This window comes from Vanessa cardui, chromosome 6 (assembly GCF_905220365.1).
Source record: "Vanessa cardui chromosome 6, ilVanCard2.1, whole genome shotgun sequence".
Lineage (NCBI taxonomy): Eukaryota > Metazoa > Arthropoda > Insecta > Lepidoptera > Nymphalidae > Vanessa > Vanessa cardui.
In genome coordinates this window covers 12,429,001-12,456,453 of record NC_061128.1, presented here as the reverse complement: position 1 = coordinate 12,456,453, position 27,453 = coordinate 12,429,001, and the positions used below count along the sequence as shown (strand labels likewise).

General features: G+C 33.1%; 1 protein-coding gene across 1 annotated transcript; it reads left to right on the top strand.

Annotated features, from left to right (window-relative positions):
• Positions 1-1,955: 1,955 nt before the first annotated feature.
• On the top strand, positions 1,956-27,453 carry LOC124530766 (netrin receptor UNC5B-like). Its single transcript, XM_047105042.1, is given in 22 exon segments — positions 1,956-2,103; positions 2,181-2,317; positions 3,635-3,778; positions 4,929-5,132; positions 6,288-6,386; positions 7,008-7,139; positions 7,761-7,973; positions 8,602-8,743; positions 10,244-10,350; positions 11,139-11,146; positions 11,310-11,736; positions 12,194-12,404; positions 15,723-15,922; positions 16,735-16,813; positions 18,030-18,218; positions 21,229-21,285; positions 21,664-21,822; positions 22,276-22,407; positions 23,081-23,249; positions 23,755-23,855; positions 24,428-24,685; positions 25,619-27,453. Coding segments are annotated over 22 exon segments (4,353 nt in total). The 5' UTR covers positions 1,956-2,084; the 3' UTR covers positions 26,785-27,453.

Below are 27,453 nucleotides of genomic sequence, written 5' to 3'. Positions count from 1 at the left end.
TGATATGTTAAAATTTCAGTGTGTGATTAATAAAAATAGGGTAATTTTCTGAGCTTCTTTCCAGTTCTTGATAGAATCTACATTCCAAATTTGTGATAACAAACATTAAATTCAATCTTTTAAATTGACAATTCTAAAGTACTTTACTGAATAAATTGTCAGTAGTATTTGTAACCTTATCATAATGAGTGTTTTTTAGTCTTCATGATAATAGAATATTGACGGTTTTCAACCTCATATTTTTAGAAAGCAAGGCCTGATTTTAACAAATATCTGAGTATTCAGTTACTATCACCTATACACAGACGCATCATAAAAACAGTATACAATACATAACACTGACAATGCATCATTCGCTTTGTAACCAAGATGTTATTTCTCTTTGAATGTCCATACTGATATGCAACCTTATTCAAAATAGATCACATTGAGACATATACAAGTGCTTAGTAGCATAAAACAAATGGAAAACTCTCTTTTACAAACTCTTTAAAGTAAATTAGAATCTTGAAGTTCTATTTCAATGTGTGTAAAGTAAGAATTTGAGTGCAATGTGTGTAATTAAACCAGCAGATATTTTTGGCTGAATTTTATTTAATACATACAATTAATAAATGCAGAATTATTTCAATTACATCTTATGAAATATAAAATAAAAGATTACATTATAATTGCTCTTAAATCTAATGTCAGCATACACTTATATGATCTAGCTTCGGAATACAGAGGAAAATAACTGGAAACTCATGCTTTGAATAAAGTTTCTTCAACGCCGTTTCTTTTTATCATGACGCCTGGCACGGGATACTGTGGCACGATGGCCGGGAGATGATTGCTCGGAGCTACATTCGTCGCTATCAGTATAGGCCTGTGGAAAAAAGACACGCATCCATTCTGACCTTTCTTAACTAAAATTATTGGAAAAAAAGAAATACCTTTTCATATGGATGTGGTTCACTTTGTTCATCAGTTAGCGTTACACACGCTAATAAGCATACCAATTGGAATGCTGCGCCTATATACAAGCCATAACGTATCACAGTACTCATCATATCTTCAGCAAAAATTTCATTCGGAATCATGTTTCTTTAATTTGCGCGGATGTAGCTGATGCTACGTGTGTTTAAAGCAAGACTTAATACAAGGAATGACCTTATTTTATTCAGTAAAAACTATTTTTTCTACACGAAGCGATCAATATAATACACTGGATTTTGAAAACAAAGCGGTCTGAGTTGTTTACTGTCAAATGTCAAACGTCAGTCAATGACAATAATTATCTGTATCTTTTAAACAATAGATAACAATATGCAAATCAAAGGCAAAGTAAAAAATATATTATCACTAAAATTACTATAAAACTAAAACTAACCCTATTTGTATATGTTTTTGCCAAATTTTAGTTTTTGCTTGTTACGGTTATTGAGTTATTCAAGAATTATAAAAGTATCGTTTGAGGTGGCAATCTTGAAGAAAATGTAAGCTGTCTTGTTGTCAACCCATTTTGGCGGGAACAGGGTGGCCGAAACGAAATCAATTATTTCTCCACCCCATGTTATGATATATTGAATGTGTGTGTTTAGTCCACTTTTATATAGTATTGTGTTATTTTAGTCTATGTCTTTTAAGCCTCTAATCTCGACCGTATCGTTCAATCTTCATCGTGTCTTCTCCATCACACTTGATATAGGCGAAATAATCTGTGCCCTCCCGGGACAAAGACCCATTAAAAAAAAATTAACAGATAATGAAATGTAATTGAGTAAATGTTGATTATCAATATAATTAAATCAAACAAAAACCTTGACTTTGATATACTGAACAAGTCGACTCAAATATACAATTAATGAGTTACAACGTTCGACAAGAAATCGTTTTAAGCCAATATAAGTTACCAGTAGCTTAATAAATTAAAAGGCAGAACCATGAAATTAAGAATTATATACCTTTGAATGAAAGTAAATTTATTGCAGTATTTTTTACAACGCAACAGTAAAATCAACTACGAAAGTAATTTATCTAAGGAATCTTTTTCAAAATTTGTTGACATGGTATAATAGTGTTCTAAAACTATTAAATGTATAATGTATTTATTTTTTAAATGTGAGTGGGTATATTATTAAACAAAAAAAAAAAAAAAATTGTTTCTTATTATTATTTGTAAAAGTATAATTTTGTAGTTATTGTGGTTCTACTTATCGCCGAATCAACATCGAAAAAACATAAAGACTTATCATATTTCGATACGACGAATGAAGCTACATCGAGTGGATATCACATGGATATAAATGGAACTCTAAGAAAATCATTTTTTGTGGTAACTTTTTTATTTTATTCAAAACTAGTAATCGTCCGCGGACTCGCTCGCGTTTTATGGGGTAGGTTGTCAACTTGTCATGTGTTAGGTAAAAAACGTAGCATATGTCCTTCCTCCAAATTCGGTCGTGAAAAAGCGACTGACAGACATAGGTACTTCCACACTTATAATATTTATAATATAGGCCGTATTTTGTCTGCCATTTCGTTATCGTTCTAGGGATTGTTTTCCAGATGTTTGATATAAAAGTAAAATGTTTCGTTCCTTAGAGGTGCTTACTTCGTACCAAATTTCATCAGATACGGTCCAGTGATTTGGTCTTAATATGAATCATATATATATTTATTTTAAAGATTTAATAAAATTCATCGTAACATAAAGTATATTCAATATTACAAAATATAATTTTATTCCACATATATCTACAAAATTAAAAGGTTCGTATACTTGTTATTTGTGTAATATGTTTGACTGTTTTCACTACACCCAAAATTTAGGAAAGGTTATTTTTGTATTTTGGTTCGATCGGTGGGATGAAATTAGCTTAAAATTCAGTTGTAAGAGTTAATCCATACACCGTAGTACCCACTAGGTAAATAAAAGCATTTAGAAAAGAAAATATGCAATATTTCCATGTTTTCACTTTTTAATTTATTGTTTTGTTTTATACGATTTGTATTAAGAAAGCTGTGTCCGTAACCTTGTATAGTACGACACAAATTAGATGTAGCATCGGAAAATGCAATGGAATGAAAATAAAACCGATTACTGCCGATTTACACAACCAATAGAAATAGCTCCCTATCGCGCCATTCGACGCTATTCGTCGCTATAGATTCACGCGTCAGAGAAACCAAGTGCACGTAAATCGACGCGTCAAATTGACGAATATATTTGGTCATGTGATATTACAAGTTATAACGTTTGTGCAAAGACTATATTCGCATGAGAAATAAATATTGATAATTTGGAATAGCGTACTCAATTCGGATGTGATCGGTTTTACGAATTTTGCCGATGCGACATCTTAGTTGTGTTGTACTATACGCGTTTGAATATTGTAGCCTAAGTTACTCCCTTTTATATCAGTTATCTACCAGTGAAAGTCCCGCCAAAATTGGTCCAGCCGTTCCAGAGATTAGCCGGAACTAAGAGACGGACAGACAAAAATTGTAAAAAATCTTATTTTAGTATATTTCCCATGTATAAATGAATATGCATTGAGTAAAACAAGGCTATTTGAATATTACAAACATACACTCCAATTTTATTATATGTATAGATTATTTACAAACAAGTATTAACATATGTTGTAAGCATGCAGCCCTTTCCGAGTCAAGAGAAAGTACGGTATGTTCTCCAATATCAGCTCTGATGCCGCTGGGTAAGCTGGCTCTAGGAGCCGAGGGCCACAGCTTAGTGGAACTGTTATCGGCTATCGGCGTTGACAAAAAATCTATGGTCAGTACTTTATAAACAATCCTATTACTTTACTGTTACTATTATGTTTGTAACCGGTGTAGTTTTAGAGAACTTTTTCCAAAGTTTATGTGCAGGTTAGATTTTGTATGTACATAACAACAAAAACAACAACAGCCTGTAAATTCCCACTGCTGGGCTAAAGGCCTACTCTCCCTTTGAGGAGAAGATTTGGAACATATTCCACCACGCTGTTCCAATGCGGGTTGGTGGAATACACATGTGGCAGAATTTCTATGAAATTTGTCACATGCAAGTTTCCTCACGATGTTTTCCTTCACCGCTGAGCACGAGATGAATTATTATACAAATTAAGGACATGAATCAGCGGTGCTTGCTTGGGTTTGAACCCGCAATCATCGGTTAAGATGCACGCGTTCTAACCACTAGGCCATCTTGACTCTATGTACATAATAATGATAAGAAATTAGCAGAATCGCCTCGACCTCTCAAGGTAGGTGATTAAAAATTCTGCTAATGATGAGTCATTGATGACTTTTTTTAGTATGCTTATTGATTATGTCATAGTGACTGATTTATTTGGAATATATCACTATGCAAAAGTCTGCGCAGAATCAAGTGTGGAGTACACTTACATAATCAGACAACACTGGAAAGAAGTTCAGGCGCAGTTCAACGGCATTGCATGCTTTTAGTGCCTTCAAAATTCCAACTTTCAAAATACTGGTCTGTTATTTTAAAAAAATCCGTGACTTTTTATCGGGCTGACCTGGTGTTTGAACCTAGAACAGCCTTACGTTCATTGGTCCAACGAACCATCTGTTGTGAAGTGTAGACTGAACTTCTTATAATAATATATTACGTTATCACTGGTTTTGATAGTTATGCTGTTGTATGTTTTCTCAATACATCTGATAGATATTGTTGCACTAGGAACAGCATCTCTACCAAAAATGATACTTTTACCCCCAACGCTTTCGTTATAAATTTCATAGTATTGGTATATACAAAACGACCAATCATTTTATCATATTGAAAAATAAAAATATATTTCAAGGGATCTTTTAAGTCTAGAATTTCGTAAAGATAATAACTGAAGATTTTATATGTATCTCTACATTATTTAGGCTTAAGATGTACTAAATATCTAAAGGTCATATCGTATCAACAGATCTCAAGTCATTTTAAACCACTGATACTTGAACTCCGTTACCTTCCTGGTGTAAAGTTGGATATTGCCAGCAAACTATACGTATCAATCAACAGCCGAATTCACAGAACTTTCTCAGAACAAGCAAGGGACATATTCGATTCGAGTGCGGAGAAAATTGATTTTCAATATCCATCATATGCAGCTGAAGAAATTAACTCCTGGGTAAGATGCTCTTAATTTATGCGAAACTAGCTGTGAACGCGACATTGTACGCGTTTGATTTTAACAATAAAAAATATTATTGTTGTTTAAGTTACTCCCTATTATATCAGTTATCTGTCAGTGAAAGTCCCATCTAAATCGGTCCAGACAGACCGACAAAAATTGTAAAAATGTTATTTTGGTATATCTACCGTGTATATATGCATTGAGTAAAAAAGGGCTATTTTGATTTTACGAACCGACACTCCAATTTTATTGTAGATAAGGTGAATCATGGTGAATGGAAAAGAAAGATTGAGCTTTGATGGTGCAAGACGCATTAAAATGGGATCGATCTCAATGGTCATTACATCCGCTAGACCGATTAGTCTGTTTATCTATCATTTTTAATATTCATTCAGATATTTCAATAGACCGATGATTACCGAAGTAGTTCGACATCATTGAAGTCGGCTTGAGAACACCTACTAATTAATAACATGTGTTTCAGTATTTAAATTGCATGAGCCAATGTAATTACTGATATATGATTTGCTTTTGTTTTCTAACCCCGTTTTAAAGTGGGCATTGCTTAAGAAGCAAGAAAATGGCGGATATCCAAAACATTTGATATTTCGAAAACAGACATACCATTTTATAAGTTTCTTTTTTTTTAAACCGATAACTGTGACGTCATAACAGTAAAATAATCATAACAAATCAAATCATAAGGACATGTTCAATTCCACATTATTACGAACGTAATAATAATAACAACGTATGTTTTAAGCACAGTTTTAACCATCATCTCTACATACATGATAGGTTAATGTTGAAAAAGCTAACATTTTAACGAAGTCACAGGATTTTATTATTGTTATAACTTATTCGGGATAATTTTAGAATACAATTAAACTGTGTCAAACGAAAAAGAAAAAACCTGTATAGCCAGTAAACATTATTAACGACCTAGTTATTGATATGTCATTTTGTAAGACCCAATGCCTTATAACATTGCGTAAATTAGACAGCTCTAATAATACAGACATAAGAGACCTCTTTTTAAAAACCTTTTTTTTATACATTCCAAAGAAATGGCGTAACCTAAAATATAGTACAGGATTGGTATTGTATTACTCCCAAAGTCTATTCTCATTTGCCTCTTTTATATTTAAGGTCTCCTTACAAACCAATGGCTTGATAAAAGACATTGTCAGCCCAATAGACGTTCCGCCTTCTACATCTTTAGTAATGGTCAACGGTGTATATTTTAGCGTGGGTATTGTAACATGAATCTTTTATTATTTATATTATAAATGAAATTAATTTTGACATCATCTTCATATAAGTATATTATGTTTTACTAGCAACCCGCTCCGGCTTCGCACGGGTACAATACTGATACTAAATATATTACAGAATTTGTTTATTTACGACATAACATTACAAACTTCTAAAATTATGAGTGTTTCTAAAAAAAACCGCATCAATATCCATTGCGTAGTTTTAAAGATTTAAGCCTACAAAGGGACATAGGTACAGAGAAAGCGACTTTGTTTTATACAATGTAGTGATAATACTGCCAGAAAAATGGTTTTGGAAAATTTAATAATTTGTTTGTTGTTAGCTTTCTAAATAGGAATATTTTTCTTTGGTGGTTTTATATCTCGCTGTTACATTTTAGAAGCGCAGCGTATTGATGCCCTTATTATTACAAAAAATGTCCTGAATCGCTATTTAATACCGAGGGCTACTTGTTCTTCTTTGACGGAATCTGGTATACAAAAGATTTGATTACATTAAGAATCCTTATATTTATTGGTTTAAATTTGGCCTTTAAAGAATTAAGTTGTTTATTTTGTTTTATAGAAAATCTTAAGGTTTTTCTTATCTTAGGGTAAATGGAAAAAGAGCTTCGAGAAAGTGAAGAATATGACATTTCATTCACCGAACGGTCAAAATACCGTCCCAATGATGTTAAAAAACGGATATTATAATTACAGTGAAAGCGATACATTGGCAAGTCGGGTAAATATAACATACATATAACATATATTTCTAAAGTATGACATAGGTTAGTGGACGAGCAAAGAACATCTGATAGTAAAAGGTCCCTATAGACCATGACGCTGTAAGAAATACTAACCATTCCTTACATCGGCAATACACTACCAATCTCGATAACTAAGATAGTACCTATGTCCATTCCTATAATAGCACTGACTTATTCACCTTTCAAACCGGAACACAACAATACCAAGAACTGCTGTTTGGTGGCAGAATACCTGATATGTGGGTGTTACCTACTGAGTGGCCTGCTAGGGCATGATATATGTACATCTAAGGTTCGTTTATCATTCCTTTTGCGATTGGATTTGAAAGAATATAAATAGGAAAATACGAATTTTCCGCTATGAAGTTAGCCTGTCTCTATTGAGAATTCATCGTGATACCTAAACTCTCCTATTCAGCTAAAAGAGGTTAGCTTGAAGTCATGGAATGAATACCAGAACATTTATCGTACCCAATTAATTTTGGTCTGTTCTACGTTATTTGAAAAAGGATTTTTGTACAGCTTCCTGAAAAGAACCTTACAAGTTTTCAGTGAAATTATAATTTTTGGTAAAGGTGTTTTTGTATTGTTTAAAGTTGGTTCTGATACCATACTATGGAGATAAGGCAACTTTTCTCTTAGTATTGCCAACATCACGGACCGGTCTATCGGTACTTCTGGCTCAGTTAAAATTAGCTCCAGAATTATTGGACTCAGCTCTGGCTCGGATGGAATCAAGGCATATGAACCTCATGATGCCAAAGTTTAAAATTGAGTCACGATTAAATTTAAACGCAATGTACATGAAGGTAATTATGATTAAGTCTTTGTTTATTTGATAGATTATGATGTAGTACTAAGATGATCATATTTTAAAATGCCAATTGCGAGCTGGCAAGTATGTTATTAAGACTAGCCAAGTGTGGAGATAATCTTATATTGGAGACGTATGGACGTATACTTTTTTATAAAATAGGTAGGCATACGTGTAAAAGGGCCAGCCAATGGTAAGTGGTCACCACCGTCTATAGAAGTAGGCACTATGAGAAATTTTAATAATTCCTTACATCTCCAATGCGCTACCAACCTTGGGAATCAAGTTATTATCTTACATAGAGGAAGATGATATGAAGGGTAATTGTTCTTTTAACCGGAACACAGTAATACAAATTATTACTTCTTAGCGGTTTTTGATTGGTGTATATGTGTATGTTGATGTACTTTGTAGTGGATGTGTTTACACAGCATTACCATCAAATGAAGTGTACAAGTAAAGACGCAATATCTGCTCTCTCTCTTCTCTCATTCTCATAATTCGATGGGAGAGCAACATGACTGGAGATAATGTATGCCTGGAATCGTAGGCACTCCAGAGAAAACTGATTTTTCGTTAAAAATAAAAGTGTTTGGTAACTTTCGTAAAAACAAATCTTCTAGGTAGGAGTTAAAAAAATATTCGAAAGTACTGGCTCTGGTTTGACTAAAATAGTACGAGATGAAGCTTTATACGTAAATAACGCGAAACAGAAAGCATATATAGAGGTCAATGAATTTGGAACTGAGGCTGCAGGATCATCAGGTAAACTAAATATTTAAGTATATACAAAAAAACATCAACAACAGCCTATAAATTTTCTACTGCTTGGCTAAGGCCTTCTCTCCTTTTGACAAGAAGGTTGGAACATATTCCACCACGTTGTTTCAATTTAGGTTGGTGGAATACACATGTAGAAGAATTTCTCTGAAATAAGACCCATGCAGCATGACATGAATTATAAAACTAAATTAAGTACATGAATACACAGTGTTGCTTGCCTAGGTTTGAACCCGCAATCATCGGTTAAGATGGACGCGTTCTAATCACTGGGCCACCTCGGCTAAGTATGTACAGTAATACCATCATTTTTGAAGCTCGAACTCAAAATGTTCCAAAAGGAAACTGGAAAATATATCTAGACTAACTATTTCTTACACTATGTATTGAACATAGCTATGTACGAAAATTGGATATTACATTCTTTGTGATATGTGGAACACAAAAGGCATAGCATCCAAGCGATTCCTTTCATACAACCTTTGGGTAACATTTCAAAGATTAATTTGAAAATAAAGTATAGGTTTCATAATGGGCACAAATTTAACACTTGCAAATTTAATAAAAATCAACATTTGTGGTTGAAGATTGTGAATAATTCACTTTTTTGTAAATTGCATACAACATAGCATTTTTCTATATTATCCCCTTCTTTTATGGTAAATACCCAATTGGCAAAGTTCAATGTTCACATAAAACAATAATACTGTTGTTTGATCAGTGTTATGTAAGTATGGGACCAGCTGATGTTGTAAAGCCCTATATTGTTAGGCGGTCATCCTCAAGGGACAATTGTTCATGACATATTATAGAGCTATGACAATATGTCGGAACGATGAATATGACAGGACTTCATATGGATTTCTTCGAGGAAGGGAGGAGATAACATCCTCAAGGAATGTCAACATTCAGACTCTGAAAATTGAGACAGAACTAACTCTCATGACTGTAGCCCTTAAGTATATGTTAGCCAAATATTATTGCATTAAACCACGAGTCAATTGGGAGAGTATATTACTGTAGAATAGTAGGTGTGTTCAATCAATCTAGTCCAATTCAATATTCTAGTAGGCCAGACAGGTAAGATTATATTCTAGTCCAATGGGTCATGTAATCAACATGTATTGAATCATTGTGTAGGAAATATGTTAATATTGTATACAACAAAAACAGCCCGTAAATTTCCCACTGCTGGGCTAAGGCCTTGTCTCCGTTTGAGGAGAATATTCGGAACATATTCCACCACGCTGTTCCAATGCGGGTTGTTGGAATACAAATGTGGCAGAATTTCTATGAAATTAAACACATGCTGGTTTTCTCACGATGTTTTTCTGTTGAGCACGAGATGAATTGTAAATACAAATTAAGCACATGAATATGCCACTGCATCGGTTAAGATTGACGCATTCTACCCACTGGCTCATCTCGGTTCGTGATTAATATTGTACGTAACATGATAAATATACTATATCAAAATATTTTCAGTGATAAACGCGATGAAGTTAGCATATCAGAAACCGTTGGAATTCAAGGCGGACCATCCTTTCTTATTTTTAATTTTAGTGAAAGGACAGCAATTATTCTCCGGCACTGTAGTTGATCTAAAATAATTTATTTTGTATCAATTGTATTTTGATAACTTGGACATATATAATTTTGGATAGTTAATTTGAGAAGAAATAAATATTACGAGAATTTTTGTTTTGTTTTTATAATTTTCCTTTAACCTTTAATTTAGTTAGTTAGTAGTTAATACCTTATAGCTCTTAAACCATTCATAAGCTTTTAAACAAAAAATCATCAGCATTCATTATATGTCTGACTTTTGTTTGTCGATGAAAAGCGAGTTACGCGCATGCGCAAAAAACTTTGTCGGAGTTCGCAAGTTTTCATTCACCCTTCAACCCCTGTTCAGTTGGACTTTGTCCGCGGTGGCGTAAACACCTATATAAATGCCAATCACATAATCGCAAACTTTTACGTCTCTCTTTACGACTAAATATCCCGCAGTGATTTTGAGTGACGTTTGAAGTTTTAATGTAATAGGAATGGGAGTGGATCTGATTGTTTTCTATTTAAAAGTGTTCTTATTTTAAAAATTTATTGAATAAGATGTAATGTTTACATAATAAAATTCAGTTATGGAACAAAATGAAATCGTCACAAAAATTATCGGTCTGTTAATTTATTTGAAACTAAACCAGTGCATAAATGGAATTGCAATTCTGGACTATTTTATTCATAATCCAAATTCATTACATTCGCGCGAAGGGACAGGATATTGGAGAAAGTGAGTATCTTAATAACAATAAGGACTAGAAGTCTTCAAAAGTTCATAAAAATGCTGTCAAAGAAATAAAATTGGTTTAGAATTGTTTAGCAGAATGTGTACGCAAAGTTATCTTAAATTCTACACGATGTTCTATCCTTCTTAAATAAGACCATTTGATTGAATTTGTTTTTCCTAATATATTATAATTTCATCTAATAATTTACTGATTTGTTAACTTATGTCTGATAAGTCATATTTAAATTTAGTAAACATTGAAAGGAATATATACGTTCAATAAATTTTAGGTACACATCGTCGAGTCGGTGATAGTTTAACTGATGGTGACCATAAAGATGATGACAAGAGACCATTAGATTTTCTAATAAACCCAAACAATGAAGCCAAAGATTATTTTTTACCGCCAGTATTTCCGAATAATGAAGAGTTAGATGATGATGATGAGGAGGATGAAGATGATCACTCGTATTTAGATTATGATTATGATAATAAAGAAACTAATTATAAAGACTCACCGGATGTCGTAACAGTTAAGAGTAACACCAAGGATATACTACCAGTAGATGATAAAATACCCTTGCATACAACTAAAGATAATCTCCCAGTTTTTCTTTTGGAACCAGAAAACACATATGTTGTAAAAAATAAACCAGCTACACTTAAATGCCGAGCAGCAAATGCTTTAGAAGTAAGTGTAATTTATACGAGAAATTATAATACCCGATTTGCATGACACATCGAAACTCAATATAAAATAATATAATACTCATGTACCTAAATTTTAACAAATAATTTAATTGTATAATTGTACTAATTGAAAATAGTTTATTGATTAAGTAAATATATTAAATTTGAAACTATTGCCACTCATTTTTAAAACGTTGAATATTTTTACATGAAATTTGTACCATTATATTCAGCGTATTTCAGAGGTTTGTTACTAAAAATTGTAATATAATAATAATAATAATTCAATATATAAGAAATAGCATAGAATAGTTTCAAATTTAAATTTGGAACGAAACATTTTAATTTGAAACTAATTTTTTTGAGTTTGTACAATATTTATTCTTACTACAGAGTATTATCTTATATTGCAAAAAAATCGAAATTCAAATTTGAAACAAAAAAATGTCACTTTTTAGGTATATTTCAAATGTAACGGCGTTAAAACTCAAGCGTTAAATTTCGAATTCGTTGATCCGCAAACGGGGGTGAGGATAATAGAAGGGGAATACAAAGTGACGAGAGAAAATGTTGAAGAGTATTTCGGAAGTGAGAAATATCAATGTTCCTGCTTCGCTTGGACTAGCAGAGGACAGATACGGAGTCAGCCAGCTACCATCGAATTAGCTTGTAAGTTATACAACCTTTTTAGTAACAACCTCATTAAGTAATTATAGTGCCAAGAACTATTTGAGCGCGTATAGATAATTTTTAAACGAAATTTGTGCTTGTAATCCGTATAGCCTATTTCAATGGAAGTAGGAAAAAAAGTAAACATACCTTAAATTTACGTATTCCATACGATTCGCTAATAACTCAGTTATGTTTTACGCTACTAAGAGTTTGTGATTAATATATATTTATTTATAATACAACACTATTGCACTTCACAATGACAATATTCTATGTCAATTTTTCTTCCAAAATTCCGGTAACAGTTTCTACGCGCTAAATATTCCATTTTTTCGTAAGTCCATAGTGAATATCATAGATTAATTAAGATCTTGACTAAAGATATGGTGTCAAATCGCTGTCAAAATATTTGGCTCTTTTTCAGTTATTGTTGGAATAGAGTATAGGTAATTTAGTAGTTGAATACCATATTATATTCTTCCGTCAAACAGATTGTTGTGTTTTGGATTGAAGGGTGAATGATAAAGTGTAACTATAGGCACAAGGGAGTAACATCATAGTTTCTAGAGACTTTGGCATATTGATGGTGTAGAGGATAGTCCATATTTATTTCAGTGCCAAGTTTATATATCGGCAGTATTAACTACATATCAATCACTCTAAATATATTTAATTAAAAAAAGTGGTATCGTGGCACACGCGGTTGAAAAGAAGTTGCTTGCGTTGTTTATTAAATAACAGACACATTTTTAAGGTAATTCAATGATAACGACAAAACTGTTATTAAAAATTCTGAGTGAATTAAAGCAATAACAAATAATATTTAATTGAATAAAATAGAAAGAGACATTTAGAAAAGAGAGAAGGACAGGGCATAAAACTTGCGTAATGATTTCTGCTAGTTCGTTCTGTAAGCCACGTAAAAGAACTTAGTTCCAAAAGATGTATTCCGTATACAATCCGGGTGACTGACTAAATGACTTTACTCCACCTGCTGGTAAATTATAGTGGAGTCCGAACCTGAAGTCGGTACAGTCAGAGAGACTGAAATACAATAGTCGCCTTTGCCATGTCAGCCCTCAAGATGCCTCTTCACACCTTGTTTATGTATAAATAAAGTAAAAGGTATATTCTAAAAACTATTTCATAGTTATATCAATTGACCCAGAATAATATGATCTTAGTCTATACAATAAACATATATTTGTAAACAGAAAAACAAAACTGTATATAAAATTGACTTATAAAGACTTGAACCCACACACTACACCACAGAGGTAGAGGTTGATAATCGCCATTTCTATGAAAATAGGGACGGTACATTCGTAATCCAATTTGTAAGTTAGCTTTGAAGTAATGCAATTACAAGAAAATACGCGATATAATCCGATAACAAAGAAAGATTAAAATTTCACTTGAAAATAGCACTAATAGTGCTGAGGTGTAAATAACTCACCACTGTACTGTAGTCTGTAATAAAACTCACTCAATCAAACAAATAAAGGCACAAGCTATTCTACTACTAATTTCTTCGATTTGGATGGTTTACTTCTTTATTTTATATAGGTATATTTGTATGATATAGGTAGGCGGACAAGCGAATAGCCCACCTGATGATAAGTGATCCACCGAGCATAAACAATGGCCGTGTGAGAAATATTATGTATATTACTTAGACAGTGGAGTCAGAACTCAAAAAATCCGAAATCATTTAAACAAAAAAATTGACTTTAAAGCTAGTTTATATTAATATTTTTGCAATATAATTGTACATTGTTACGTTGTCAATAAAAAAAAACAAAAGAAGAACACAGAACATTCGATTTTACACGTTACTTTTTTTTGAATATTGTAAAAAAAGGTTTTATATGTGATGAAATTAGTATTATTCTATACATGGGCAATGCGAGTCCAACTTTGGGAAATAAAATGCTATGTCCCTTTTAGCTGTAGTTACACTGGCTCATTCACCATTGAAACCGGAACACAACAATATTGGATACTGTTGTATTTTGTAGAATATCTGATGAGTCTGTTTGGCTGGTAAAGTTATATGTATAATAATGAGTGGTGGACTAATTTGTAGCAACGCTTTTACGAATATTAGTTATCATGTCTCATTTACTACAAACGAATGGTACATGAATGTGTTATGTGTGTGTAAATAGCTCTACCTGTGTGTTTGTGTGTTTATTTATTTAGAGAACTTCTAAAAAAATTTAACTTGATTGAATCAATTATAAATTAAATATATAGAATTAGTTATATATACGAACATATGTATCGTAGGTAGGAATTTAATAAAATATCGGTGATCCAATTATACTAAATTAATAAATTGTATATATAAAATTTCTACTGGAAAATTAAATTGTAACGATTTTATTATTTACCGAATAATTCGCCGTGACGTCATACGATTTGTTATTTTCCGTAGTCATGATTACGTAATACTAGTTGTTACAAAGGAAAATTGGTAGATTTTCCGCTGAGAAATTGTCAGCACGTGAAGGTGACAAGTTCCTGTAATTTAATATGGCCGACAGCAAACATTGTTCCGATTTTGTGCAATAGTTGATGACTTTTTAAGAATTGCAAACCTAGAAATTGATAACTATTTCATTGGAAACCTAGTTATTATTTATATAATAAGGATGAATGATAGTTCTAATAATAATAGTCGTTAATTTATATAGAATTTATGAGTGATCGCACGTTGTATCGCTTGCGTTTTTGGGGGTATATCAGGTGTTAGGCATAAAAAGAGATCATGTCCTTCCTGGAAATTCAAGCTTTGGGAATACGAAATTAAATTTGGTTTAATAGTTTGGTCAAAGGCATTTATGAAAAATTTATTTATTATTTCAGTAGACGTCACTTAACTATATTATATTTGAAACTGTGCTGGCTTATATAACTGTTGTTAAAAAACTTTGATATAGTGAAAAGCTAAATATTAAATATAATACATAAGTATTATATTTAATTTTAGTATGAAAAAAAGCTTGGAGTTAGTAAAATAATATTCATGAATTATATAAATAGTCATTTAATATTATTTAGTGAACTTATATAAGTATTTTAATTGGTGGAAAATTGTTACTACGGAATTTTTCGTTAGGTTTTTTCGGTAGAATGTACGTATCGAACAAATTGAAACTTTAATTGAATACTGTAACAAGGCTGTGCCTATTTTAGGAATCAAATTTAAATAAAGAATTTAATTAAGTAAAAAAAAAGGTTTTATATAGAAATGTATTTCTTAAGTAATGCTTATTAAAATAACACATCCTAAAATGAACCGTATCCCTCTAGATATAAAGAAGCATTTCTCAGTAGCCCCACAATCACAGCTAGTGAAGCAATACGCACCAGTGACGTTCCGCTGTGAACCGCCTCCAGCCGCGCCCTTCGCCCAGCTGTACTGGCTCAAGAACGGCGCCCCAGTAGCCATTGACGATAATGTTCAAGTTTCGAAGGAAGGCGACTTGCTCATCAAACAGGCATCTTTGTTGGTGAGTATGACGTCATTTCTCATTAACTTTACAATAGTAGCTTATTATGGGATAAGGCGCAGCCATTTGTGTAAGGCTCAGTACAAGTTGATGATAATGGAAAATAAGGGTTTTATTTAAATTATTACATGAAAATTAAAGTTGCCTTTATACCGTTAGATTATTGCCTTAAAAATGTAAAGTGGGTACGTATGTACCCATAAATTTTTTTTTTTTTTATAGAGAATGTGTTGCTTGAATTTTAAATGATGAGCTGAATATGTAAAATATTCTTTTCAATTTCTATACCGTTCAAGCGTATTCTATATGCCAATTTGTATTCATACACATATTAACGACTGCACATAGATTCATGACAAATAAACTTAAATACGTAATCTAATTCTAATTTCTTTTATTTTTAATAAGTGTAATATAAACAATGCTAATTATTGAAATATATTAGTATAACTCTTCTCTCACCACCTCTATAGTCTTTAAAATGACTTAACACGACACTCAGTTTAACCGCGAGAATTATATTCACACTTTTTTCACAGCCTATGGCCGTAATATTGCCAATGACTTAACGTTACATTTGCTTTAGAAAAGGTGAAGTTTTTGCTAAAGACCCAAAAGAGAATATATAAAATAATTCTATTTCTTAAAAATAATTAATGCTTAATAAAAAGTGACAAGTGATTTTTGGATACAATCGGTTACTTACGACAAAATATTCTGCCTCATTAAGCAGTATTTCAAATAAAAATGCGTGGGATTATTTGCAAGTGTAATGTGTGACATATCCCAATAGGCATACAAGTGTTTTCCAGGACATGGCAAACTACACCTGCGTCGCAGAGAACTTGGCGGGGAAGAGGATGTCGGAGCCCGCTCTGCTAACGGTTTTCGGTGAGTTGCGATATTAAATTTCCACCCGAAACATGAATTTTATATCTCTATTGTTGAAACTTACAAAGATCTCATTGAATTCTATCAGAAGTCGTGATGTTTATTTTAGTACGTTTCGAATAAAGTTTTTGACATTGTATTCGGAACAGCGAAGTGATGTCGTCGAATTATTTATATAAAGAATAGGATATCGAGGGAAACTAAGGCATTAAGTTATTTAAGGAAAAAGAGTTAGACGTTTGCTACTGATGAAGTTTTGAAGCCAAATGATTATGATTTAAATACATATTAATATTCAGATTAGACAGATGTGGTGTGTGTACGAATTGGTAGTCTAAGCTCTTAAGCTTAGTCTACCAATTCGTTAGAACGCGTGCATCTTAACCGATAATTTCGGGTACCCTGGCATTCTGCACTGAATTTTCATGTGTTTAATTTGTGTTTCTAATTCACCTCGTGTTTGGTGAAGGTCACGGTGAGGAAATCTACATGTGTCTAATTTCAATCAAATCTTGTCAATTTGGTATCCAACAACCCGCATTGGAGCAGCGAGGCCGAATATGCCTCAAACCTTCTCCTCAAAGGGAGAGGAGCCCTTAGCATTGGGGAATTTACAGGCGGTTACTGTACCGTACCTAATTTACCAGATGTGTTATGTCTTAATCACCTGCATCTTTCCTCACGATGTTTCCCATCATCGAGGTCAAATTGAAAATGAATTTGAACTCGTTATCGAAATAAAAATTAATGATCAGAATATTTTTTTCCGAAATAAATATCACATCGGAGAGATCAGGGTTTTAATGACATAAAAGAAACGCTGGCGTCGGCCGAAAACTTGAAGAAATTAAAATAAAAAATGAATTTGAAAAGTATGTCAAAGAACAAGAACTACATTCGAAGGATGGAAACAGTAGAAAAAAATAAATAAAAGAAAAATGTACATCTAGAAGATTTCATTTATCCATAATGATAAAGTTAAACGCCAGTTTTTCATATTTTGTATTTGTAATTCTTTACTTCGCAAACTGCGTACGTATTTGTCTAATTCAACTGTTATAAAGGAATATCATACTTAAAAAAACTTATTGGTGATTTCTTGAATTCAAACCCAAAATTTTCGACCAAGTCATTCCAATGTATTATTCCAATAAGACTTATATGTGATTTTTTGCGTGTTTTTATTTTTTTCTAAGTGTGAAAATTCTTATGATAGTTAATGGGGGCTGGACAGCTTGGTCCACTTGGAGCGATTGTTTTTGCGCGGGACAAATTAACGAACATCGTAATGGACGAGGCAGACGGCGAGTGAGGACTTGTACCGCTCCTAGGCCTTTGAACGGTGGCCAACCGTGCATTGGGCCCAGTGTGCAAAGAACCCAGGACTGTTTGGACTGTGACTTGGGTAGGTACAACTATTTACTTTATTATTTTACTTTATACTTTACTTTAAACTGTTGCAGTAGTGATACTGAATATACTACAGAATTTGTATATTTATGACATCACGTTAGTAACTTCTAAAATTATCAGTGTTTCTTTACTATATTGTCCATGTTTTATTAACAAAAACCTTTCTTTTTAATCACTATGTTTTATTAAAGAAAACTTCATCAAAATTGTCGCGATATTTTAAAGGTCTAGGCATATATACGGACAGACAGCTGCGAGCGACTTTATTTTTTACTATCTAATGATTGTACATTTTTACTTGGTGGTAGGGTTTTGTACAAGCCCGTCTGGCTAGGTACCACCCACTCATCAGTTATTCTACCGCCAAATAACAGCACTCAGTATTGTTGTGATCCGGTTTGAAAGGTGAGTGAGCCTGTGTAACTACAGGCACAAGGGACATAACATCTTACTTCCCAAGGTTGGTGGCACATTGACGATGTAAGGAATAGTTAATATTTCTTACAGCGTCATTGTCTATGGGTGCTGGTGACCACTTACTATCAGGTGGCCCATATGCTCGTCCGTCAACCTATACCATAAAAAAACACAACTTAGAAAATAAATAAATACGGCATAGATTCAGCCTTAATAAAATGACGTACAATTTGGACGACCTTATCGCTACACAGCGATCTCTTTCAGGCTACCAACGATGTAGGTTAGGATATCTCATAGAATGTGGGTGGTGCTCTAATAATAGATGACGTATTTATGAGTAGAGTGTATGTATGATTGCATAAGAGTGAGAGATAGAGTGATATGCAGTTTGCCGCCACGACGTACGATTTTTTTTCCTCCAAAAGCGTACCATTAAACATTTCACATCAAAATGGTAAAGCCAACTTAAACTGGCCGGTATGAGCCTTAGTCGAAATTCGTGTTACGAACCTTACTTATAGTACGACACAACTTAGATGTCGTACCAGACATACAATAAAACCGATAACTGCCGATTTATACAACCAATAGAAATATCGCGCCATTCGAAGCTATTTGTCGCAATAGACTCTCGCGTCAGTGGAGTGTCAAATTGACGAATACATTATGTCATATGATATTACAAGTCATTAACTTTGCGTAAAGATCATATTCACATAAGAAATAAATATAAATAATTTGGGATATTGCCGATGCTATATCTAGGTTGTGTCGTACTTTAAGTTTTTACGAATGTCTACAAACTATTACATCTACAAACTTCTGCTTTTTCTCTGTAAAGTTAACGAAGATACAACTTAATAAAATTTTCAGTGAAGTTCCAAGTCGAAAGCATTAAAGCTTAATAATAGTCCAGGGAACCATCGTGGTTTTTAGTGTATCATTTACGTAGTTTGAATTTTTTTTTCTATTGTACTCCATTTAAAATGAAGTGTACCTATTTCCATGATGTGCAACAGGCGGCCCTACCAGCGGTGATATATTTACTGTGTTTGAATATTTAAAATGGGTAATATCTTATTGCAAGACATTGCAAGTTTTCAAACATTTTTATACTTAAAATTAATCATTTTAACATAAATAATAATAATAATAGAGTCGAGTTGTTAGAACGCGTGCATCTTAACCGATGATTTCGGGTTCAAACCGAGACAAGCACCACTACATATGTATATATATATGTTTGTGTTTATAATTCATCTCGTGCTCGGCGGTGACATCATCGTGAGGAAACCTGTATGTACCTAATTTCATCGAAAGTCTGCCACATGTGCATTCCACCGACCCGCATTAACAAACCCTCTCCTTAATGGGAGAGGAGGCCATAACCTAGCAGTAGGTAATTTACAGGCTGTTACTTTACTTTACAAATAATAATAAATCATATGTATTACATGTTTAAAAAAATACATTCATAAACGATATTCGTTACAAGTTTAGAACAGATATCATTATGTATTAGATTAGTTCTATTTAAAATACAGTGAATATTTCAAAACAAGACAATATTTTATCACGTGAATGCAAATAACGGAAATTGAAAATTTTTTTATAGTCCAAGAATATGTGTCGCGTACACGATTGGTCCCTGGTCTAGAGCGTCATGTTTCAGATTCATTATTCACGTAAGACTGTTTTATGGATACATAGTACGCTATCATATATTTTGAAATATACCCGCTCTCGGCTATAAGCGTGCATTATATTTGCAGCTGTATGTATGTCGATGGATTTATTAATAGTAGAAATGCCTTTGGTCTAATGGCTTACTTATAAAGCCGTAAATTCAGAGACACTAGGTAGAGAAAATAAAAAGGCATTGGACCTCCGTGGTCGATGGTTCGTGGTGGTTGTACTGTGTACAACTTTTCATGGGTACCACACTCAGAGATCCCGGGTTCGATTCTCTTCCGAGTCGATGTAGATTATCATTAGTTTTCTATGTTGTCTTGGGTCTGTGTGTTTGTGGTACCGTCGTTACTTCTGATTTTCCAAAACACAAGTGCTTTAGCTACTTACATTGGGATCAGAGTAATGTATGTGATGTTGTCCAATATTATTGGGTTTTCCTTTCGAATAATTTTCAGTAGCAATCAGATTCAAATCTGGAAGTTGGTTTAAACTACCGTTTCTTGGAAAGCACCTAAAATAGTTGGTTCTATATTTGAACGACTAACAGTCACGTTAGATTTTTCATCACATTGGATACTATGAGGTGATAAAAAGTGCATTTGTATTTGTACACACATTTGCATCATATAATCGTGTGCAGTTGGCTTATCATCCATGATAATAGCCACCGTGGTCAATTGGACATCATCAACTTTAACGTGGGAAGCTGCCTGAAAATAAATACATATCAGCTCATCATAGTACTATACTCAATCTAAATATTTCTTTTAATTTTGATCTGAAGTTATTTCACGAAAATAAAACCAAGTGGCCAGGTTCACACATAATACGATCAATAATATAATTCACCGTTGAAACTGACGAAAATACATTCAGAGACAATTTTTCAGACGTATACGTCGACAGCTTGGATGAGCTGGCAGATGAGTCATCTGATATTATATTAGGTATGTATAATTAATATTGGTAGGGAATTAAAATTGACTCTGAAATATTAAATAAATAAAGTAATGGGTTTCATCAAGATAAAGATTTCATTAGAAACTAAAAAAGAAGAAAAAAACAGCATGTTCATAGTTTGCAAAGTACGCAAGTCTTTCGATCAGCTTTCGATGTTTTTCCTGATCATATAAGACCCTCTCTCGAAATGTAACAGTTAGGGTATAGAATTTGTTTGTAGTCAGAAGTCCGAAATTAAATATACTCTGCAAAGGACTTGTTGCCGTTGTCAATTCTGCTTTTATCGAAATTAATATTCGGATGGCAATAAAAATACATACACAAGATTCGTTGCATTGTTATTAATTAATTAAAAATATTAACAGGTCGTTGGTCACAATGGTCTGAATGGTCTCGATGCGATTCAGACTGTCTCCAGACCAGAAGACGAAGGTGCATCACAAGTACCGCTTGTCTCGGCAAAGACTATCAGGTCGCGCAATGCCCTTTATGCGTTCGAACTTCAAAATCAGATTTACACGATGGTATGTTATTGGTCAATCTTTTTTTCAATACTTATATAATCGAAGGCTTATTTTTAAAACCACCAATTCAATATACGTATTTAAATTGTGTTCTTTGTTGAATGAATGAATGAGAGATTGAATGTTGTGTGAATGTGTATTGATTTCTGTAATTGTCTTGATATATCTTTTTATCTAAGACCTAAGTAAGGTGTAGTGAGAATATAACCATTTGAAAGTGTGTGTCAGATCTATGTAAATTAAATATATGTAGATAAATTTAAGTACCAGTAACATATGAGCAAGCAAATGACGATGATGGCAATAATTATTTTATTATATGGTGTTTATATACGTGTATATGTAATCTATTATGTATGTGTCTTTTCTTGAATGAATGCACGAGTCTTCCAGAAAAAGAAAATGGTCAACGATTTTTGTTTTGGTTTTTGGTAATCGATGAAATGTTTTCAGGATCTTCATATTGGCCATTGTTCATAGCATTATCAATAGCGTTTCTCATTTTCGTTGTGGTCGTTGTATTGGGAATTAAATATATGAAGATAAAAATGGCTGAGAATTCACCGTACGCGAAACCTCCACCTGGTAAGAAATATAGTAAATATGTTTAAACGCGATTATAATCTTAATAATATGACTTTCAAATTGTTTAATTTGTTTTGACGTTACGGGGAGATGGGCGGCAGTTAAAAATAGCTATTTTTAACTATATATAATAAATGTAATATATTTTTATATAAGCTTTTGAAGAACCATTATCATATAAATGACTACAAATATAATATTTTTTCATATTTATTGGCGAAGACAGTTCGCTTGATCTTAACCAAATGCTTAAGGCAATTGTTTGATTCACACTTTCCTGATGGTAAGACCTTGTACCTTTACGTGTCAGTAGGTTGGTACCCACTCCTCATAAACTTAGTATCATATTTTCTAGTTGATTGCACACCTTGGAAATGAGATGATCGCCTCCAGGCTGTTTCAAATAACAAAATATCTTTATTATAATTTTACATGAAAAATTAAATTATACATACATATATTCCACTGAATTCTTTTCGCCGGTTCTTCTCAGGTCTGAGGTGTTAAATTCCGAAGCAGTGGTAGATTTTGTACAACTAATAAGCAAGTGTAATCGATTCTTTATTGAATAAAGATTGTTGTCTTTGACTTATTTATAACATCTTAGTTCCTAAGGTTGGCGACGGTATTACTAAAGCTTCATTGTTATCAACAAATGCTTCATTTAAAACAGGTACAAATTATTTTGGTAACGTTATAAAGAGAACGTTGACCAACCAACCAGATTTGACCATACATGAAGAGTTCCATACAGTCGATTCTAGACGTACACACAGACAGACAAGCGCGTCTAGTAACGCGCGTCATGAACATTTGTACGAAGTTCCTCAATTGGCTAACAGGTAAGGACTACTTACTTTAAAAATGTGTATGTGTGTATGGGTGATATTTCTATTAAGGCGCGTCCATACAAGTAGATTTTCGTCGATCGGTTGCCCAGTCTTAATAAAATGCATAGACTTTTGTAACCAGGTCAGTCAAACTCGAAGGTGAGGATTTAATGTATGTGTATGTGAATTATTAGTTTGGCTAACCTACTCCAAACTTTTGGGTTCGAAACCTAGGTCTTGCCGGAAAAACATATTAGGTTTTTTTCTATCGATAAATTGTTACTAAACTAAATTCTTATCGGTAAGGTAAGATTGCGCCTGTGTCAATATATCTCATACATGTTATTTGGTACATTATAAATTAGCCAAAATTATTGTATCTTAGTGTTAGTTGTACGTAATAAAAATCAATACTGTTCCAAATTGTTCTGTACAATGACCTTGAAACTTACTACTATTGTTTAACAAAAAAAAAGTTTTTTTTTCATAAATGATTAAACGAATCAATTTATTTCAGTTACATCTCCCCAATAGATCACGAGGTAAGACCACAAGTGGAGAGTTTCGCTTGCAAGGACAAGGAGTCAGATCGCTCTGACTCCAGCTGCTTTTTGAGCTGTGAGTTCACCTATCACGCTTTCTTGGATGATTTAATGACAAAACTTTCATTTGTTTTTCATATTTGAGTATCAACAGCATGTAGTTCTAGTAATAATATTAGCGTTCGCACGAGAAATTATTATGACGTTTTGAAAGTTTTTGGTAACGCAATAATTATTGGCGAAGTTGTAGCTGTTGCTTATGATTTCGTTTTTGTTATGTGTATTATTTGTAATTGTTATATGACATATGTTATTTTTATATGCCTGCTTTTTTTGACAGTCAGCTTCAAAATCCGAATTTTTGTACTGCAATTATGAATGTTTTTGGTTTGAATGAGTAGTATTGTTCTAAAATAAAACGACTAAATAATATTTAGAATATTACTTGCACGCCAAGCTTATGCAAATTTTTCTAAACAAATTTTACTTTATACACTACGTTCACGTTAAATTAAATCTGCATTGTGGATTATTTCTGCTGCAGCTTATTATCAAATAATTGTCATTTAATCATTCGTTTATTTCACAGCTTTACAATTAATTACATTAGAGTTATATTCTATGCATAATTAAGCTGTTTCATTTCAGCGGGATCGTCGTACGGTAATGAAAGTATAGAAATGTCACCATCGCTTAAAAACAATGCTTCCGTAGATTCGAAGTTTCTAAATTCACAATATCTGGAAACAGCCACCTCGAAAATTGTCAGCAGCGACGGCGATTGGCTAAATTTAGACAAATGTGGGGTCAGATTGTTCGTTCCCGATGGCGTGGTAGAGAAAGGAGAAGAACTGTTCTCTATAGAGGTCACAGATGAAGAATGGAACAAACCAAATTTACAAGAAGGTAAGTTATTATAGGAGCTGAGATGTTCCAGTGGTTAGAACGCGTGCATCTTAACCGATGATTGCGGGTTCAAACACAGACAAGCACCATTCATGTGTCTAATTTCATTGAAATTCTGCCACATGTGCATTACACCAACCCGCATTGGAACTGAACCCGTAGTGAAATATGTTCCAAACCCTCTCCTTAATGGAAGAGGAGGCATTATCCCAGCTGTGGGAAATTTACATTTTTAAGTTATTATGAATAGTTTATTTTGGAATTAAGTTACGTAAGAATCGACCTAAATCTAAATTTTATAGGCTAGCTGAGTTTTAAAATAAAGTCTGCAGATTTTGACCTAAATCTAAAATATATGTCTCGACCTGAATCTTCAATTTATTTTTGAAATAAACTTAGTTTGGTACAAATTTAATCTAAATTTACTTTTTGCAAGGCCGTCTTTAATAATAACAGATATTTGTGAGTTTATGCATATTTCGAGATAAAATTTTATTGACAATCCAGGATTGAAGCCATCAAAGTCAAAAATAAAAATATATTTGCAAATATTGATAAATTTACTGCCAGAAATTTACCATCACAGCGCAACAACCTATCTCTTTTACGGTAACTGGCAGGATTTATCATAAAATAAAATATCCAGTGATTTACGTAACGCCTGTACGTTTAAAGGGACCAAAAATATTCACTAAGTAATAAAGTTTGGCTTTGTATTGTATCAGTATTACTTGAGGGGCGTGAAGTGTTGAAGTTAAATCTTCAATTTTTAATTAATTTGAACTTGCGATGGACCAGCGTGGTAGAAAATGCTGCATAATTTCCGAGAATTTCCAAGAGTTCTGACTCATTGATGTACAATATAATCATAAGTATTTTCTTCTCTATACTTTTAGCACTTACTTGCTTTAAAACATTACCTTTCTTTGGCAGGTGAAACGCAACTAAGTCCAGTAATCAGATGTGGACCGAAAAATTTCCATTTCTGCAAAGCTGTTGTGTTAACATTTCCACATTGTGCGGCACTAAAGAACTCCAGCTGGGTTCTCTCCATCCTTCAGAAACCTGAAGAAATCAACTCAAGAGAATGGAGAAAGGTCTTAACCCTTGGCCAAGAAACGCCAGGTACTCCAATCTTCGCGCAAGTGGACCCAGCGAAAGTGTATCTTGTTTGTGAATTCTTAAGTGATTTCGTTTTGATCGGCAGAAGTTTCAGTGCATTAGATGCGAAAGTGTTAAAATTAGCCCTCTTTCTCAGCAAACGTGTGGACGGCTATTACGATCTTCATTTACACGTATTCAATGATACTCCGTATGCGTACTACGAATGCTTCGAGAGTGAGAGAAGATCTGGCGGTTTCCTTCTCTGTGATCCAAAAATGATTTATTTCCAAGAAAGTTGCTCTGATTTGTGTGTTAATGTACGGGATGTGGGAACGGGATGGAAGATACAATCCGGTGGGAAATATCAGGAGCTGTCCTTCTCTAAAATTTGGAATATGAATGTAAGATCACTGCATTGCGTTTTCACCCTGCAACAGTTAGACGCGATGAACTGCTTAGAATTAAACGTCACAGTTTATCAGAAACAAAAACAGAGTAACTCAGTCGTTTTCAATTTGAAAACAAACGATTTTAATTCTAATTTCAATTGTAATAAGCGTTTTAGTTATTCGGGCATGGAAATGGGTTACAGCGTTAATATCCTCGAGAATCCATTCAATTATTCGTCGTTATCGAAAAAAGATGGCCGATACGATTTCGTTTACAGAAACGGCGTTCAAAGAACAAGCTATACTATTGACAATAATTATTATAGGACGAACGTTTTGACTAAATCTGATAGGGTTATACTTTGTAAATTGCTGGACGGTCAGACGACCAAAGCGAACGATTGGAGGCTTCTCGCCGAGAAGTTGAAAATGACGTCATTCTATTATTACTTCTCGAACACGTGTTCGCCGACGGAGAACATTTTGAATCTGTGGTTATGTAGGAACAACGATTTTAATATGTTAGTGAATTTGTCGAGAATATTCAGGGAGATGTCGAGGATCGACTGTGCAACGGTCGTGGAGAGACGCTGCTTTCCCAATTAGACTGATTATTATTTTTAAATATATTTTTTCACTCTAGTCATTGTTTTTTTTTTTTAAATTGTAATATCACGCTTAGGAGTTTCACGTATAAAGCAAGTAGTGCTTCGTTGTTCAAAAGTGAAAGCTACGAAAGGTGAGGTTGAAATGTAAAACGGTTTCATATTTATTAGCTATCTAAACATGGCCAAATCGATTAAAAAAATATAATTAGAACAATAATAAAGGGTATGTCGTTAAAATCGATTTTAATATTTTCTTAGATTTCTACACGTAGTATACAAGGATTTTAAATTTTAAGAATTTTAATTGTACGTTCTACTTTTTTTTAAATTTTTTGCACCTTTGCTTATTTTTCGTGAATGACGTTTGAATTTAGAACATCAATTTTTTTATCGTTGCCGTTAGTGTAAAAGGTCGAATGTGCAAATTGAGTTACTGTTTTTTATTATTTATGAACTGACAGACTCGGCCACGCGTTGCTGTATTGAATGATATTTCATAATATTTTTTAGCTAAAAGTTTTTGTATGAAACGCTAAATATTATGGTAGAAATTTCATTTTAAAATATTCACCGGTTATTGCGTGATAGGTATTCAAAAAAATAACAAACTTTTTATAGAAGTAAATAGATAGATTCAATTTTCGTCACACATCAGTTATCATGAATA